Below are 16,811 nucleotides of genomic sequence, written 5' to 3'. Positions count from 1 at the left end.
GGGAGCAGTCAGGGGGGCTGTGAGTGGGGTAGGTGTCGGCAGGAAGATGAGGAATTCTGTTTGGACGTCTTGATTCTGAGATGTCTGGTGAAGATGCAGGGCAGGCAGCCAGCTACGTGAGTCTGTAGTGATCTGGGGAATCATCGGCATGTGGACAGTTACCACAAGCTGTGAGACTGGAGGAGGTCACCAGCGAACCAGTGTAGACAGAGACAAGAGTCCACGGTGTTTAGAAAAAGAGGAACCATAGGTAGAGAGAGAGAGGGCAGAACAGCGAGAGACGGGGGCATCCTGAATGCCAAGTGAAGAAGGCAGCCAAGCAAAGGAGCAGCCGTGTCAAATGCTGCAGTCACCTGAAGGAAGACAGGACTGAGACTGGACCTCTGCATGTCTCAGCACGGGCGTGATGCGCTGGGGACAAAGACCTGAGGCGTGCAGGCTGAAAGGAGCACAGAAGGCAGGGAGTCCCTGTGCTGTAATCCTTGACAACCTGATGCTCAGTGAAAGGAGCCAGACACAGAAGGACACATGGAGTATGATTCCGTTTGTATGAAATGTCCAGAATAGGCAAATCTGAAGAGACAGGAAGCAGACTGGTGCTTGCCAGGGGTTGGGGGGCATGGGGGAGTGGGGAGCGACTGCTTAATGGGTATGGAGTTTCCTTCGGGGATGATGAAAACTAGAACTAGATAGAGGTGGTGGCTGCACAACGTTATGAATGTACTTAGTGCCGCTGAATTGTATGCTTTTAATGGTTACAAGGGGAAATTTTGTGTGATGTGTATTTTCCCACTACATACACACACATCTATGTAAAGAGGAGAATGGGAGAGGAGTGAACCAGCTCTTTCCATGTAGTTTGCTGGAAGGGGAGGAGGGACATGCAGAGGTAACAGGTGTAGGAAGTGGGCACAAGAGAGGAGCTTAAGAGGAAAGATATGAGTTCGCTTGGATGTTGTTGGTGTGAAGCCTCCAGAACCAGGCTTGACAATAAGGAGGCAGGAGGGAGAGAAACCTAGGAGGGGCACCAGGGAGACTGGAGGAGGCAGGCGGGGCCCCGGATTCCAGGCCAGGTTTGCCGGCTCCTTCATTCAGCACGTTTGTGTTCCTGAGCGCTCACGACTCTCTCCCTGCCGGACCCCAAAGCCCTCTCTGGCTTTCTCTCTCCAGCACGCAGTTTTCAGCGCCTTGAACAGCGGGATGCGGGGGACTCAACCTCGGTCGCCAAAACGTCAGAGGAGCCCAGCGTGGCAGGTAGCCCCTGAGACCCCGCAGGCCCGCCTGAGACCTGGCACTGGAGTCCAGCAGCCCGGACGCCACTCTCGCTCTTTCCTCTGCCCCACAGGCCAGGTGCTGTGCGCCTCCGCCGTAAGAAGCAGGACCTGAGAAAGCCGGGCGGGGGGGATGCTCCCTCTCCGGTAGAGACTAGAGCTATCTATACATTTATATATTGGGGGGGCGGGGGGTCGCCCAGCTTCGCAGAGATTAAAAGCCTGAGTCTGAGACTCGCCAAAAGACGCGTCTGGGTACGTGTGTGCACCGAACCCCGAGGAGGGGCGTCGAGCTGGAGGGGGAAGGCAGGAGGGTGGGGGTGGTCCACACCGACCCCGCCCCGCGACCCAGAGCGTGCCCTGCAGCGCCGCGCTCCCATTGGCTGGGGTTCCGGAGGCCCCAGCCAATCCGGACGGGGGTCGCGATCTTCGTGGGCTGCGACCCCCGAGACCGAGAAGCGAGGGGCGAGGCGCCCCCACTGCCGCCCCGGTGCCGCGCAGACGCCAGCCTGGTGCGGGCAGGACGGCTGGGAACGAGGCCCGGTTTGGGGTGGGGGTCAAGAACGGGGTGCGGGTCAGAGCGAGGGGCGCCCCCTCGGCCCACGGAGCCCCCTTCGTCCCCGCAGGAGTTGCCGCTTCCGTGGATGTGGGATATTGATTCCCAGAAGCCCCCCAAGGGGAGATGGTCAACGCCGCCCTTCGACCCGCGCTTCCCCAACCAGAACCAGACCCGCAACTGCTACCAGAACTTCCTGGGTGAGGCCTGGAGGGCCCGGTTAAGGGGAGCAGCGGGGAGACGAGGGGAGGTCGGAAGGGGCGCGCCCCACCTGAGGAGGGAGAAGGTCCTGGATCCGCCGTGGGGGCGGAGACCGTTGGGCCGGGAGGCGGAGCGGGCCACGGTCGAGAGGGGCGGGGCTACAAGGAGGGGCGTGGCTTTCTAAGGAGTAGGCGGGACCGACCGTGGAGGGGCGGGGCCTTATTTGGAGGGGCGGGGCTTGCGGCGCGACCCCGCCCACCCACCCCGCAGATTACCACCGCTGCGTCAAGAATATGAACCGCCGCGGGAAGAGCACGCAGCCCTGCGAGTATTACTTTCGTGTGTTCCACTCGCTGTGCCCCATGAGCTGGGTGAGTGGGCAGGAGGGGGCGCGGGCTGGCCGGGCCGGGCGAGGGTGGAGGGCGCAGCTGAGCCGAGCCGACCCCTCCTCCCTTCCTCCCGCCCCCTCTCCAGGTGCAGCGCTGGACCGAGCAGATCAAGGCGGGGACCTTCGCAGGCAAAATTTGACGGGCTGAACGCGGCTCTTCCGAGGGCTCAGCCCCAGGGACACCCCTCTCCCCCCATCCTCTCGTCTTCCGGAGACCCGGCCCCGGCTACCCACCACCCAGTCCCTAAGCCTCAAATAAATCTGTTGTTGCTGTTGTTTCTTCTTAATGTCTTGCCAGTGAGGCGTGGGGACACGGGGAGGTCCTTCCTGCGTCTGTACCCGGTAGCTGCAACTACTGGTTCTGATGATGCGGGAGGGGCGGGGGAGGACAGTGCTCCATCAGGGCTGGGATGGAGGGAGGACAGATCTCTAGGGTCGGAGCAAGCCCCGCACTTCCTGCCCCTCCCCAGCCCCTCCAGCAGGCAGCAGCCACCAGCCCAGGGTCCCTTTTGGCTCTCCAGGTCCCAACACTTGCCCACCAGGATGGCTCTAGGATGCTCCTGCTGTCAACACCACACCTACTTATCACCTAAGTCCTCCCTCCTCCCTTTGGATCCTCTTCCCCTCCTGGACCACCTCCTCAGCCTCCTCCTGGGCTTCCTACCCAGTCCATCCCAAGTCCTGAGGGGTCTTTATCATAACACCCGGTGCTGACCCCATCTCTTTGTCCCCTTTCCTGGCTCTCCACCACTCTCTGTCACTCCCCTGCCCCTGACTCCATTCTCCTCCCAGTACGTCAGTCTCCATCCTGTGACCCCCTCCCAATAGGGTCTTCTGCTCTCCTCGCCTCTGTGCCTCTGTGCTTTCGACAGGCACTCTGTCCACAGCCACAAGCAGCCTTCTCCTCCATTCTCTAATGAAACGGGGCCAGCCCCTCCCCAGACACGTCACTTCAGTTTCTCCAGCCAACCCCTTCCTGACTGTGAGCTCCTCCAGGATGCTCAGAGCTCCCACTGGAATTATTCTTTGCTCCTGCCTCTATCCGGGCGCTGGGCCTGCCCTCAGCCAGGCTCTGAGGCCACAATGCTGAGAGTCCTTCTGATTCCACACGCCCTTCGAAAAGTCACCTCTCCAGCCACGTCCACATCTCCCGGCCCCCCAGGCAGAGGAGTGACCTTGACAGAGTGCAGAGCCCCAGGGGGCTAGCCTGGTCCTGCCCCAGATGGGCATGAGACCTTGGCCTGAGGAGGAGTGCATTCCACTGTTTCTGCCTGAAGCTGTCGGTCTCCTGGGGCAGCCTAGATCCCCAAACTCTGCCGGAAATGGTCTCATGTGGCCCCATTCAACACCGGGGTTCAAAGGTGGCTATTACTAATCATGACAACTTGCTGGGTGACCCTGGACAAGCCCTTGACCTGTGTGCACCTCAGTTTCCTCAGCTATAAATTGAGATGGCGCAGAGTCCTGTTATCAGGAGAGGCTGGATGACGGGAGCTGCTGGGTGAGCTCAGGGGAAGACCAGCTCCCTCTTGCTCCACCCAGCCCCTCCATGCCGCCGTCATCACCCCACCAGGGGCACACCCCAGATGTGCCATCTCCCGGGATGGCTGCACCCCGAAACCGTGCTCCCCGGCTCCCTCTCTCAGACCACAACCTGAGAGGCAGGGGGGTGAGTGAGGGCGCGGGGTGTTTCTTCACCCAGACAGACCTGGAAGGTGGTTCACGGGCCTCTCCGGAGCCTGGTCTATGCACAGGTGCTTCTGCTGCAGGAAGGAAGGAAAGTTGTGGTGGCATGTGGGCAAGGCAGCTCTCTGAGTCACAGAAGGGGGCTGACGGCTATCTCAGCACTTGGTGAGGTCAGCCAGGTAGCGTCCGAGCACAGGGCCCGATACCTGTGCTGCTGCAGCCAGCCCCTTGACCTCACCAGGGCGCCAGTGCCTGGAGTGCACCTCGCCCTGTTGGCCAGCAGTGCCTCTCAGTCTTCTACCTTCTTTCCCTCTTGGGCCACGATCCTTCCTGCCAACATCCCTTGACCACTTCCAGAACATTCTTACACTCCTGGCCTCCCTTGTGGCCACAACTGCCCTAGGGATGCCTGAGCCAGGGGCTGGGCCAGACCTGCCTCACCTCCAGCAGGCTGGACCAACACCACTGCAAACTCCCTGGCCCCAAAGTCTGGCTTCTTGGCCAGCTTGGCGTGCCAGTGTCCTGAAATTCTCACTGCCAGCCTCACTATCCCGCAGCAGCCTCCTAGGTCAGGAAACTAAGGCTACTCCACTTCTTCTCACCCCTCCCCCCAACCTGCATCCCTGCTCTCTTTACTTCTTCCCCTCCTTGTGCTCCTCCAGCCCCAGCCCCTCCACCTCAATGCGTCTCTTAGCCTCTTCCCCTTCCTCTGCAGCCCCTCCCTCAGAACCAGCTCCTTCCTCCCCGTCTACAGACAGGCTCAGGTGCTTCCAGGTGCTTTCCAGTCAGAATCACAAAACTGCTCCACTGCTCTTCGCCCTTTGCTCCATGAACCCTGGAGGCACTGCTCTCCCTCTCCTCCCCTCCCCCTCACCATCCCATGGAAGCCAGCTTGCTGTCCCTTGGTTCCCAGTGGGTGCAGCTCCAGCCTCCTCTCTCTGGCATCTGCCTCTTTCCCATCCTGAAGATCTCAGAGCCTAGCTGAGCTCTGAGAACGGGTTCGAGTCCTGGCCCTGCAGTTCACCAACCTTGCGGCCCCAAACTCCCTCAGCCCTCTGCACCGTGGTCCTTTCATCTAAAACACAGTGATAATACCTACACTTCACTGGGCTGTGGGGACAAGGACGCTGGGAATTACAAGCTGAACAGTATCCAGCCTGGCTGTTCTCAGGGTGTGTGGGGTCTCGGTCTCTATAAACAATTTGAGGAATTCAGAATCAGTGTAAGGGCCCAATTCTGGTGCCTAATACCGCACTGGACAGTGGGAGTGACCAACGGCCAGCTGCCCTCCTGGATCAACAGCCCCAGGATGACCGACCCTGTCAACAGGGACCCGGAACTCCTGGAAGCACCTGGTTGACTCTGTGCACAGTGTAAAGGGGTCAGAGAGTGCCCCAAGGGGAGAAATGGGGGCCAGGTTCTGGAGGGCAGCCCTGGCTCTGCTGCTGGCCTAGCCACCACAGAGGAACAGAGACGACTGTGGGGAAGGTGCGGGAGCAGGGGCTCCCGAGGCTCAGGCCCCGACCCGTGGGCTATAATGATTTCCTCTTTCTTTCAGCTCCCTCCTTCCTTGGCCTCCCAGCCACCTTCCCTGTTTCCTTGCTCTGGCCCCACATGTATGGGGTTCTCAGGCCCTGCTGACCCTCAGACACACCCCTCTCCTTGAGCCACCAAGGTGAGCTCATGATGCCAAGCCCCACCTGCTGGCCCCAGGTCCTGCCAGCTCACTGGACCCAACACCTTCTCCTTGTACTTCCCTATCGTCTTAGGGCTCCATCTACCCAGGAGTAGGCCCTACCCCTGCACCAGCCAGGTGACCTGGGGCAGCCACACCTACCTCCTCCGGGGCTGTTGCTAACGGGGGAATCCTTGTAGCATTGTCACGCAGATTAACGCCAGGATGCACATGCAGTTGGTGCCTGCTGTAATTACTGTCCTGGAGGCCTTCCCTCCCTGTCATCCTGTCACTCTGGCCCAGTGGTCTCAACCGGGGGCTGGCTGTGGCCCCCAGGGGGATATGTGGCAATGCCCAGAGACATTTTTGTCACAATCGAGGGGGTGCCCACAATCTGGTGGGCGGAGGCCGGGGAGGCTGCTCCTCTTCCCACAGTGCAGAACCGGCTGGCTCAGACAGGAGCGGGGCCGGGGGCAGGAGACCATACCCACCGGGTTCTAGTCTTTGTGTTTTGGGTTCCAGACACTTTTGAGAGTTGGATGAAGACCCTAAACCCTCTCCCTGCAGAACGTGCATGTGAACGCGCAGTTACTCCACTGAAAACAGGCTTTCAGGAGGCTCTTGGACCTCCCAGGTCTATCCAGGCTAAGCATCCTCGCTCTGCTGTCATCTTTGTCTAGAAGCCCTGGTGACAGCAACCGACTCTCAGCTCATTTAGAGGGACGAGCTCTTTAGTGCACGCATGTCACCATCACTTCATTCTCCTCTCACAGCCCACTGACACGGTTTTTTTTCTTATTTTCTTTTTCTTATTTTTTTGTTTTTTCTTATTTTTAAAGATTAGCACCTAAGCTAACATCTGTTGCCAATCTTCTTTTTCTTTTCTTCTTGTCCCCAAAGCCCCCCAGTACATAGTTGTGTATTTTAGTTGTGGGTCCTTCTAGTTGTGGCATATGGGATGCCTCCTCAGCGTGGCCTGATGAGCGGTGCCATGTCCGTGCCCAGGATCCGAACCAGTGAAACCCTGGGCCACCAAAGCGGAGTACATGAACTTAACCACTCGGCCACGGGGTCAGCCCCCTGCCCTCCTTATTTTTAACATTAGAGGAGACCAACAGGGTTCAGTAGGATTTGCAGGGCAGACAGACACATTTTCTCATTGCAGAAAGGAACGAAACAGGCTAAATGTGAACAAAACAAATTCTAAAGTAAAAAAACTTACCTGCTCTGAACGGTCCCCATGCCCATCCCCAGGCTGGCTGTGGAAGTACCCGTTCCTGGGCCATCCCCTGAGCCCACTGGGTCTCCTGTTGCCGCTCCCTGCCTGTTCACTGCCTCTCCTCAGGGCCCCAGGTCCCTCCTGCACAGGGCCTCGCCAAGCCCCGGGGTAACCTTTTCCAAGGCCAGCCAACACGGAGGAGATAAACTGGGGCCTGCAGCCCTCACTGGAGCCTCAGAAGTTTGTGGCCTGACAGCATGAAATGGCCTGGAGGCCTCCATGAATGAGAAAAAATGTCCACGAGACGCTTGGCGAGGCACCTGGTACCAGGAAGCACTCACTGTTAGCAGTTAGCACAATGGGGGCTTGTGGGTTGAGGTGAGAATTAAGAGGCGATGGCAAAATCAAGACACTGAACTGGATCTGAAGAAATTAGAGAAGATTCATCATCCTGGTCTCACAGAGCCAGGCCAACTGACACGACACAGATGAGGATGACTTGCCAGACTGGTGCCAGAAAGCCAATGGTACCCGCCACAGCTTGGGCAGCCCCCATGCCTTGCAGGAGCCGTCCTGCCTACCTCTCCCCTCCTGGCTGAGCTGTAGGAGGGACGTCTGACTTCAGAGAAGGGCCATGGAGCCCTGTGTGACCTTGGGCAAGTCACTCTGCTTGCTGGACCTGTCATGTGAAAACCAGGGAGAATCCCCCGCCACACGACAGGACGGGTTGGAAAGCTCGGTGACGTGACTCTTGCCTCTGCACTCTGCCATCCTGTCTGTTGCCCCTTTACCTTCCCAAAGCTCTTAGGGCCCAAAGCCTGGGCCGCCTCCCCCGGGTCTGGTCTCCCCAGCAAGGTTGAGGGGCTCAGCCTCCTGACTGACATCCCCTCAAAACATAAATCAAACTGAAAAGCTCCCAAGGGTGCTGCTTATAACAAGGTTTTAATAAAATAAAATAAAAAGTTCAAGTGCTTCCAATCCCCCAACATACCCAGCTCTGGTGTGGGAAGGGGAGGGGCCCCCACACCCCAGTAGCACCAGGGATAGCACCATGAGAAAGATGAGGTCGCACCCGGCCTCCCTGAGACCCACAGGGGTGTCAGGAGGACACGCCCCCGGACACCCCCCACCGCGCCCCCACCTCAGACAGTTGCAGAGCTGACAGCAAATTCACTCCCCTTGTGGGGCAGTCTCTAGGGAATGCCACCCACCAGGTCCACCTCCTCCAAGGCCGGGGCTTCTGGGGAGATGCCATGGGATGGCCCCCACCCCTTATGGCTTTGCTCCCTGGGCAGGAGAAGGTGGGTGGGGAAGGGAACAGCTCCTTCAGTCCTGAGGCTGGGGCTGGGGTGGGAGGGCAGCAATGGCCAGGTCTCCCTGCCAGGTGGGGGCGGCTCAGGGGTCAGCAGTCACCAAGGGTCAGGGGTCAGATCCCTGCAAGTGTCCAAACCAACCCTGCCCCCAGTTCAGAGCTGTGCTGGGGTCACGAGTCAGCTCTCTCCTAGAGGTCCAACAACTCCTTCTGGAGGTGAGTCCCCAGGAGCTCGGGGCCAGGGGGACTAAGAGGAACCCCCACCTCTCCCAGCCCAGACGTCCCTGTCCAGCCCATCATGGCCTGTCACCATTGACATCCAGGTTGATGGAGCCGTGGCTGACCACCAGCCGCAGGCGCTTGGGTGGGGAGAAGGGAGCGAAGGCAAGGGCTTGCTTGGGGATGGGGCCGGGGCCGGGGCTGGGGCCTGGGGTCCTGACAGGGGCGGGGACAGTAGTGGCAGGTGGGGCTGGGGCCATGCGGCTCAGGTCCACGCGCGCCACATAAGGCAGCCCGTAGCGCCGGGCCCAGTGCCAGTCCTGCTGGGGGGCCCAACGGGCACGGGGGACTTGGCCCAGGGCCACCAGGGCTTCTGCCCGGAGGCAACAGCGGGGGCCGCAGCCTCCCCACCGGTGCAGGGAGACACGGGCAGCGCGGAGAACAGGGGGTGCCAGGGCCCGCCTGGGCTGGGGGCGTCGGCGCCTCCGGGGGCGCACTCGGAGCTGTGGCTGAGGCAGCCACTGGAGCCAGAGGGGCACGGCGTCCGGGCGGGAGCCGCAGGGCTGGGGGCGCAGGGGCTGACAGGCGGCTGTGGAGGAGCAAGGGGATGGCGTCAGCAGGGCCTCTGGAAAGGGGGACAGCTCGTCCTCAGGCCTTCCCTGCCCTCTTTAGTGGGGGACCGATGAAGAGAGCGGTGGTCAAGAAGGAGGCCCCGTGAGGGGGCTCGAGGGTGGGAGCACAGAGAAGGAGATGGGGATGGGGGAGCAGCTGATGGAGACAGCTGACAGGATGGGGTCCCCGCCCTGTGCTCACCGCAGAAGGGGTCCCGGCGCAGTGGAGACAGGTGGGCGCAGGCGAGTGGGCCCAGTAGGCCCTGCCGGCCACTGCTGTCCAGGCCTTGCTGCAGCCGCCGCTTGGTCTCCCGGAGCTCGTACTTGTCCAGGGGTCGTGGAGGCACAGGCTCCCGGGGCCGCAGTCGGAAAGCTCCTTCGCCTTTCCTGGGGGTGGGAGGGAGACAGGAGGAACGAAGGAATTGGGCAAAGGAGGCATTTCCGGTTCCGGGACCCCAGACCCCTCCTCCCTCTCCCACCCCACACCTCTCGCAGGTGTAGCATTCACAGTGCTCATTCTTTTCACCAAAGAAGCCGTCACCGTAGAAGCAGGTCACCTCGTCCCCTGGCTCGATGTCCCGGAGCACCTTCACGCAGGCTGCATTCCCATCTGCGGGCACAAACTGGAGTCTGGGCAGCTCAGCGCCCTATCCTGGGGGCTGCAGGGCTCCACCCCACCTAGCTGGGCATCCCCGGGAAGCGCCATTTGGAGGCAGCCTCCTGCTCTCTGCACAGCACGCACCCCGTGACACCTGCCCACTGGCTGGCTCCCACCCCTCCCCGCAGGACGATGACCTAACCCGACCCTGGCAGGGCGCAGTGACCGCTCCCTCCTGCACTCTAGCTCTGGCTTTTGCAGCCAAGTTCCACCCCCTCTGACACACCCTAATTAGCCCACTCCTCACTCCCTCTACCCTTGGGCCACCTCCCCTGCTTGGAGGCCCCTGTCCACTCAGCAGTCCCAGCCCAGGATCACGGCCCCACGGGCCCCTCACACCTGCCTGCTCCTGCTGCCGCATCTGTCTGTGAACCCCACCCAGCTGGCTGCCCACTCTAGCCTGAGAGACCCTTGGGAGTGGCCCTCACTGCCTGGCCCCCAGACCCCAGGCCAACTGGCCAGCACCTCTCTAGTACGCAGCATCTTGCATCTTTGTCCTCTCCGTCCCCAAGACCCTTTTGGGAGCCAGCGCCTCTTCACCTCTCACTCATTAGCCGTCAGGTTTCACACCAGCCTCTTTGCGGCCGCCCTGCCTCCTGTCCTGCCCCTTCCTGCCAGCCTCCTGCGCCCCAGCTAACAGGGCCATCTAAAACCCCAGTCCCTGTCATTCACCTGGCGGGACCTTCCGTGGGGCAGACGCGAGCTCCCTCACGGCACCCGAGGCGGAGTCACAGGAGGCGGGAGTCCCGGTGCCTGTCCCGCCTCCTGGCCCTCCAGCCCCTCCAGCGCCACGTGCCCTGTCTGGAATGTCCTCCCATGCCCCTGTTTTCCTACAACACCTAGGAAAATCCTACTCCTCCTTCCACCCCTGGTTCTGGCGTCAGGCCTACGCGGCCTCCCAGTGCTGCACCGCCAGACGACTGGCTCCGGTGCCCTGAGACGGCTGGCACCCGCCCGGTCACAGCCTCTCCCGGAGCCCTGCCTGGCTTCTGTCCCACCCAGTGTCTGCGTGCTGGGCCAGACCAGGGCCGCACCTGATCCCCCCGAAACCCACATAAGGGCTCTGCAGAGTCACAGAAACGCCGGTGGCACTGCGTACCTCATCTTCACAACCGCACAGGAGGCAAGTTCTCACCACCTCCTGAGACGAGAAACCAGGGCTGGGGGTGTGGACCCAAACCCAGCACTGACTCCAGGGTCTGAGCTCTGGACCCCCTTGTCACGCCTCAGGGCTCCCACAGAGAGCACCCAAGGCCTTTCCGGGGCTACCTCCCGTCCGTTCCTCAGCTCTCACGCGCTCCATCCTCCACCACACAGAACCAGCGGTGCACCTGCCGGCTCCTCCTCCACCTCGCTCCCTCTGCCTGGAAGCCCCAGCCCCCAGAGCCTCCTATCTGGTCCCCGCCCTCCAGGGCTCTCTCTGGCCGACCCCAGGTGGCATTAAAGGCAGGCTCCTGTCACTCAGCTCCTCTGCCTCCTGCTATCCCAGCTGTGAGGCCAGGGACCCTTTCTGTCTCCCCATCACCACTCCCCACTTGAACTGGCCGAGCCGCCAGCTCAAGTTCAGAGACACAAGAACACCGCCACCAGGTGGCCACCCGGGTTCCAGTGTGACTCAAGCCAAAGCCCCTTCCTCCACACCCACCCCCCCCCCCGACCCCGCCCCCTAAGGCTGCAGGCAAAAACACCCAAAACACCCTCTTCAGCGAAGGGGCAGCCAGGGTGAGAAAGTGCTTTGTCAGGTGTGGAGCCGCGGGACAGTTTCAGGCCATTCACTGACCAGAAGGCCCCTCCCCCGGGCCGCCTCATCTCCCATGTGCCCACCCCCAGGGGTCCCCAGGTCTCACCTTGCAGTTGGGTTTGCAGTCTGGAGCCGGCCAGGGCAGGAAAGAGAAGAGACTGGGTGAGTGGGGGGAGAGGGCGGGGCTCCCCTCCCACAGCCCCATCCTGCCGCAGCCCCCACCGTGGTTGATGAAGGCGGCAGGGCCAAGCCACAGCTGGGCGCTGCGCTTGCGGGTCGAGTACATGATGCTGAAGTCGTTCTCGCCGGCCCTCAGCAGCCCCTCGTCGGCCTCCCGCAGCTCCGCGATGCAGCCCACCAGCAGCTCCAGCTTCTCATTCTTCTTCCTGCCAAGGGGTCAGGCCGAGGGTCTGTAAGCAGCACCTTTCCAACCACCTGAGCTGGGGATGGGGCCTCTGGTCCCAGAGGTACCTGGGCCTTCTGTGGGCCAGCACCCGCCACCGCAGTCCACCTCCGAAGTCTCTCTCAAGTCCACCCACCAGTGCCTCTACACCTGGCCAGCGGGCTTCCCTGCTCCAGCGCACGGAAGCAAGCCCTCAGCTCCTCCAGCCCCAACTCCCCCCTGCCCAGGCCTCCTGCAGCCCCATCCTTGCCCCCTCGCCTCACCAGACCCTCCAGCTCATCCTTCAGATCCTAACTGAGGCCTGGCTCCCGAGAACACTCAAAATCCCCTAGCCAGCTCCTCAAGTGCTGAGCCACTGTCGTCAGCGCCTGTGTGTTCACCTGGCTACCACCTGCCTTCCCGCTACACTGAGGGGCTGGCAGGTCCATCTCGTTCACTGTCCTGTCCCGTACCCAGCAGTGCCTGCTCACTGCAGGGGTCAGGTCGGGATGAAGACAAGACTGCAGGGTCAGGGGCACAGGGTCAGTCCTTCCCGGCAGCCCTGGGAACCCTATGGTCACATGCGGGCCTCATCCCCTAGCAGGGCTGCAGTGGGCGAGGGGGGTCTTTGGGGACAGGCCTGGACTCCTTCCTCTCTGCAGGAAACCTCTTGAACATTGGCATCTTCACAGCCTGGACGACACCAGAGGTTTCTCCCCTGTCCCCTCAGTGACCCCGCCCATCTCCTCCAGAAGAGATGGGGGTCTCCTCTCCCAGCAGCCCCTGGCGAGGGGGGCCTCACACCAGGCATGGGGCCCTGGGCTGCGAGTTCCGCCCTCTTACCAAGCTCGGGTAGACACGATCTTGGCTCCATTTTTCTCCATGGAATAGCGGGTACAGGGCAGGATGGTAAAGCCGCTTTCAGGCAGGAAGGCGCGGAGGTAGCGATAGATCTGGGGGAGGTGAGGGGTGGGCGGGGTGAGGAGGTGGGGTGGGGTCGTCCTCCGCCCTTTCTCTCCTGGGTTCTAGTCCTGCTCTGCCACTGACTCGCTGTGTGGTTTCAGGGAACTCACTTCCCCTCTGGGGCCTCAGCCTCCTCATCTGTCAAATGAAGAGGTTGGACTCCATCTCAGAGGGCCCCCCAACTCTCCTCTCCCAGGATTCTCTGAGCCTCGCCTCGGATGGTCCCAACAGCTAGGAAGTCAGGGAGTCCCAGGGGGCTGCGCTGAGGGGCACGGAGCCCAGGGCTCCAGAGTCTCCCCAACAGGGCAGAGGACCCGGGACAGGCCGAGGCAACGGGAGAACACGCGGGCGAGGGCGGGGAAGGAAGGGTGCCCTCACGTGGGTCTTGAGGGCAGCCTCCTGCCGTGGGCCCCGGCTCTGGAAGTAGTGGGCCATCCAGCCTCCCAGCGTCAGGGCCCGGTACGCAGCCTCCAGGTCCCGCTGCCTCAGGAAGGCCTCCAGCGCTGAGCGCAGGTGGTGCTGTCGCCGCAGGGGGGGCACGGGGCTGGGGGAGAGGGCACGCCTGGGTCCCAGGGCCTTGGCCTATTCCCTCTGGGTGCTCCCGGGCCCCTCCCCCACCCCACTCGGAGCTGAGGGGAGGATGGGGCTGAGGGGCGGCGGTGGGAGAAAAGGGATCCCCGGCCCTCCTCACAGGCCGCCTCACCTGACATTCATCTTATGGGTGCGGAAGCCGAGGTAGGGGTCCAGGACGAGGCTGGTGGCCAGGTCGTCGTTCTCACACAGTTCTCTGGCTGTCACTCTGTCGGGCCCCATGCTGCCCCACGGACCATGCTGCCTCTGGCCCAGAGTGGCGGGTGCAAAGCAGGGGCGGAACCCTGGGCAGGTGCTTGCTCTGGGCCACTTATAAGACAAGCGGGACTTTGGCGTGCCCTTCCGTCTCCTCATCTATACATCGGGGAGAACAGCAACACTGACTTCATGGACTCTCAGTGAAGGTGAAACGAAACAAGTACTTCTGACGGGGTGGGGGGGGGGCCAAAGAAATCCAGTCACCATCACTAGTATGTCCCTCTCCTCAAACCGCCCACCCACAGGACCCCCTCACACCCCTACACTACACACATGCACGCACACGCGTGCACACACACACACGCACACACGCATCCCCACTGGCCCCGGGAAGGCTGATTAACCGGCAGTCTGGGATAACCCTAAAGGCTCAGCCCTGCAGGAGGTGGGAGGCAGGGGGACCCAGCCCCACCTCTGGGCCTCGTCTAGGGAAAAGCGAAGGCTTCCCGCCGCGCCGGGACTGACTGTTCCTCCGCCCACCCACAGTCTCCCGGGCCTCGGCCTCCACCTCCCCCGCAGCAGCCGTCGGGAGTCCCGGAGGCTCTGGGTGAAGCCCCAGGCAGCCTGGAGGCGGGGGGAGGGGAGGGAGAGCGGAGGAGGGTTTCCAGCACCTGCTCCCTCTCCAAGGACTCCGGGCGGGCGAGAGGGGGCTTGAGGACAAAGCGGGCGACGGGGGAGAGAAAACGAACGGAATGGAGAGGCAGGACAGATCCATGAAAAGAGGAGAGAGGAGGGGATTGGCAACACGCAACAGAACAGGATCCCTAACGCTGAGAGCGGAGGGCCTGCGGTGCCTCAGGGAGAGTCGATGGGGGACGGCAAGGAGGGGGGAGCTGAAGACAGGTCAGCAGCTGAAGCCGCTGAGAAAGGGGGTCTAGAAAAGACAGGAAGGCTGGGGACAAATAAAGAGGGGGCACTGCGGGAGGGCACTGGGACAGAGCGGAAGCTGCAGAGGGGCATAGGGGTAAAAACACAACACAGAGACCGCACAGAGGGACCTGGGGCAGGGAGAAGGGCCGGGGAGCTGGCGGGGGAGACACAGAGGGCTGCGGGAAGGCTTGGGGATCCGAGAGGGAGCCCAGGCAGGCTGGATGGAGACCTGGGGTCCACAGAGGGTCCTGAGAAGGTAGAGGGGGGCCTAGGGATCCAAAACAGGGCTTGGAGAAGCAGAGAGGGCAAAAGTCCAGGGGATCCAGGGAGGAGCCCAGGGAGGAAGGCCCGAGGAGAGAGCCTGGGGTCCAGGGAGGGACTGGGTGGCAGTGAGGGTCCAGGGAGGGCAGTGGGGGCAGCAGACAGGGGCCTGGGCGGGCAGTGAGGGTGCAGGGGAAGGGTCTGGGTCCAGGGAGGGCAGTGGGGGAAGCAGACAGGGGCCTGGGCGGGCAGTGAGGGTCCCGGGAGGGGACTGGGAGAAGCAGGGGCCTGGGTGGGCAGTGAGGGTGCAGGGGACGGGTCTGGGGAGCAGTAGGGGAAGCAGACAGGGGCTTGGGTGGGCATTGAGGGTGCAGGGGAAGGGCCTGCGGTCCGGAGGGAAGTGGGGGGAACGGACAGGAGCCTGGGCGGGCTGTGAGGTCCAGGGAGGGCAGTGGAGAGTCAGAGGGCGAGCTGAGCAAGGCCGGGGAGCGGGGAGGGGCCCGGGTGAAGAAGCGCAGGGAAGGGACAGGGCGCCGAGAGAGCCTGAGGCTCGCGAAGGGCCGGGAGACGTGGGCGCCTGGACACGAGGAGGGGCCGGGCGGGGGGCAGTAGGGGCTGGGGGCGACCGGGAGCCAACGCGGCGCGGGGCGGGGGCCGAGAGGGGGCTCAGAGTTCGGGCCCCGCGCCGCCCCTCACCCGCTTCTCCTCCTCCTCCACCTCCTCCTCAGGCGCCCGCGCCGCCGCCGCCACCACCTCCCACTGCCTCCTCCGGCTCTCGTCAGACACCGTCGCCGCCCCTCCCGTCTGCCCTGCCGGGCCAGCCCCGCCACGGCCACCCCGGCCTCCCATTGGCCAAGGCCGCCGCCACTCCTCAGTTGCTCTGGAGCTCGCGCCACTCCTATTGGCCGAGCTCCACTCTGCCCCTCCCCGTCCACCCCCCGTCTGTGCCCCCACAAAACCCCGCCACGCCCGCGCTGCCGTCATGTGCCGCCAACTGCTGCCAATGGCTCCCAGCGCTGTCATTCCTCCGCTGCCATGGAGACGTAGCCCCGCCCACGGTCCGAAGTCAACGCCCTCATTGGCCAAAAGCGCTGTCGCTCCGGGCGAACCTCGAGTTTGGTTCAGGTTATTCAGGTCCAAGGGGAAAGAGGGCGGGCTCCACCGGCTCCAGAGCCCGTATGTGATTGGCTGGCCTTGGAATGGCTCATTCTTCCATTGGCTAAGGTGTGCGCCGGTCACCATAGAGTCGCAACCTCTCTACTCTCCTTCTGGTGAAATCTTCAGGTGCCCGAGGGAGAAAGCAGGAACGGGCGGGAGGGGGTGCTTGCGCGTGCACCTTCGCCGCCCCCTGCCCTGCAAGGCCTGGAGTTGCCAAGGCGACAAACTTTATCAACAACCCTCCCCTGATACAAAGGGCTCTCTCCCTCCCACCTAGACCTTCTCTTCCACTGAGTACCTCGTTTAATTTTGGGAGTACCTACAAAAACACTGTGGGCGAACGGGTTGGAAAGAGGGAGACTGAGAAGTGGGGGCTTTGGAGAAAGCCCTGACTTATGGGGCGCTCCCATGGGGCACCCCCAATTAGGATCATCCCCCTAATCCTACAGGCAAACATAATTAGCAATTCATCATCATTACGCCCAGAATAATAAGCCCTGCACTTGGAGCAGGCTGTCTTTGTTCTGCTGACTATATATCCTGTGCGCTTGGAACAATGTGTGGCCCGGAGTAGGTGCATCGTTAATATGTTCTAAATGAATGAATGAATGTATGAAGCTGACGGTTTCTGCCTCGCTCTATGACATTGGGGAAGTGGCTTGCCGTCTCTGGGCCTCAGACTGCATTTAAAAAACAAGAACCACGCTTGTCTGTCTCTGAGGGGTCCTGCTTAACACCCTCCTGGGTGTCCTCCATCCATACTTCCAGCCTCCCACCATCTGTTCATACTG

At 62.1% G+C, this 16,811-nt stretch overlaps 2 protein-coding genes across 4 annotated transcripts; one reads left to right on the top strand and one right to left on the bottom strand.

The window, feature by feature from the left end:
• The first annotated feature begins 1,629 nt into the window (after positions 1-1,629).
• On the top strand, positions 1,630-2,684 carry COX6B2 (cytochrome c oxidase subunit 6B2). The gene is made up of 3 exons (XM_070499382.1): positions 1,630-2,027; positions 2,299-2,399; positions 2,503-2,684. The coding sequence occupies exons 1-3, from the start codon at positions 1,916-1,918 to the stop codon at positions 2,554-2,556; spliced, it is 267 nt and encodes an 88-aa protein (XP_070355483.1). The 5' UTR covers positions 1,630-1,915; the 3' UTR covers positions 2,557-2,684.
• Positions 2,685-7,919: 5,235 nt separating this feature from the next.
• KMT5C (lysine methyltransferase 5C) lies at positions 7,920-15,706 on the bottom strand. 3 transcript variants are annotated; one of them, XM_014856677.3, is made up of 9 exons: positions 15,559-15,706; positions 13,586-13,827; positions 13,261-13,426; positions 12,763-12,872; positions 11,760-11,923; positions 11,644-11,663; positions 9,625-9,761; positions 9,341-9,525; positions 7,920-9,116 (listed from the first exon to the last, which is right to left on the bottom strand). In XM_014856677.3, exons 2-9 carry the CDS (start codon positions 13,825-13,827, stop codon positions 8,605-8,607), a joined length of 1,536 nt encoding a protein of 511 aa, XP_014712163.1. In that variant the 5' UTR covers positions 15,559-15,706; the 3' UTR covers positions 7,920-8,604. The 3 variants fall into 3 exon arrangements, with proteins under 3 accessions (XP_014712163.1, XP_070354729.1, XP_044615714.1); XM_070498628.1 differs by having other exon boundaries at positions 15,580-15,638; XM_044759779.2 differs by lacking the exon at positions 15,559-15,706 and adding an exon at positions 14,144-14,482.
• Between the last annotated feature and the right edge of the window lie 1,105 nt (positions 15,707-16,811).

This window comes from Equus asinus, chromosome 26, assembly GCF_041296235.1.
Source record: "Equus asinus isolate D_3611 breed Donkey chromosome 26, EquAss-T2T_v2, whole genome shotgun sequence".
NCBI classification, from domain to species: domain Eukaryota; kingdom Metazoa; phylum Chordata; class Mammalia; order Perissodactyla; family Equidae; genus Equus; species Equus asinus.
The sequence above is the reverse complement of the archived record's forward strand: the minus strand, read 5'-3'. Positions and strand labels throughout refer to the sequence as shown.

What these genes read in the sequence shown, in the direction of transcription:
- COX6B2 (XM_070499382.1), top strand. Translation starts at nt 1,916, where the DNA reads ATGTGGGATATTGATTCCCAGAAGCCCCCCAAGGGGAGATGGTCAACG. An exon ending in CTGCTACCAGAACTTCCTGG is followed by an intron (nt 2,028 to 2,298) that starts GTGAGGCCTGGA and finishes CCCACCCCGCAG; the next exon opens with ATTACCACCGCTGCGTCAAG. An exon ending in CGCTGTGCCCCATGAGCTGG is followed by an intron (nt 2,400 to 2,502) that starts GTGAGTGGGCAG and finishes CCCCCTCTCCAG; the next exon opens with GTGCAGCGCTGGACCGAGCA.
- KMT5C (XM_044759779.2), bottom strand. Translation starts at nt 14,446, where the DNA reads ATGGATCTGTCCTGCCTCTCCATTCCGTTCGTTTTCTCTCCCCCGTCG. An exon ending in ACCCATAAGATGAATGTCAG is followed by an intron (nt 13,427 to 13,585) that starts GTGAGGCGGCCT and finishes CCTCTCCCCCAG; the next exon opens with CCCCGTGCCCCCCCTGCGGC. An exon ending in ACTGCAAACCCAACTGCAAG is followed by an intron (nt 9,762 to 11,643) that starts GTGAGACCTGGG and finishes CCCAGACTCCAG; the next exon opens with TTTGTGCCCGCAGATGGGAA.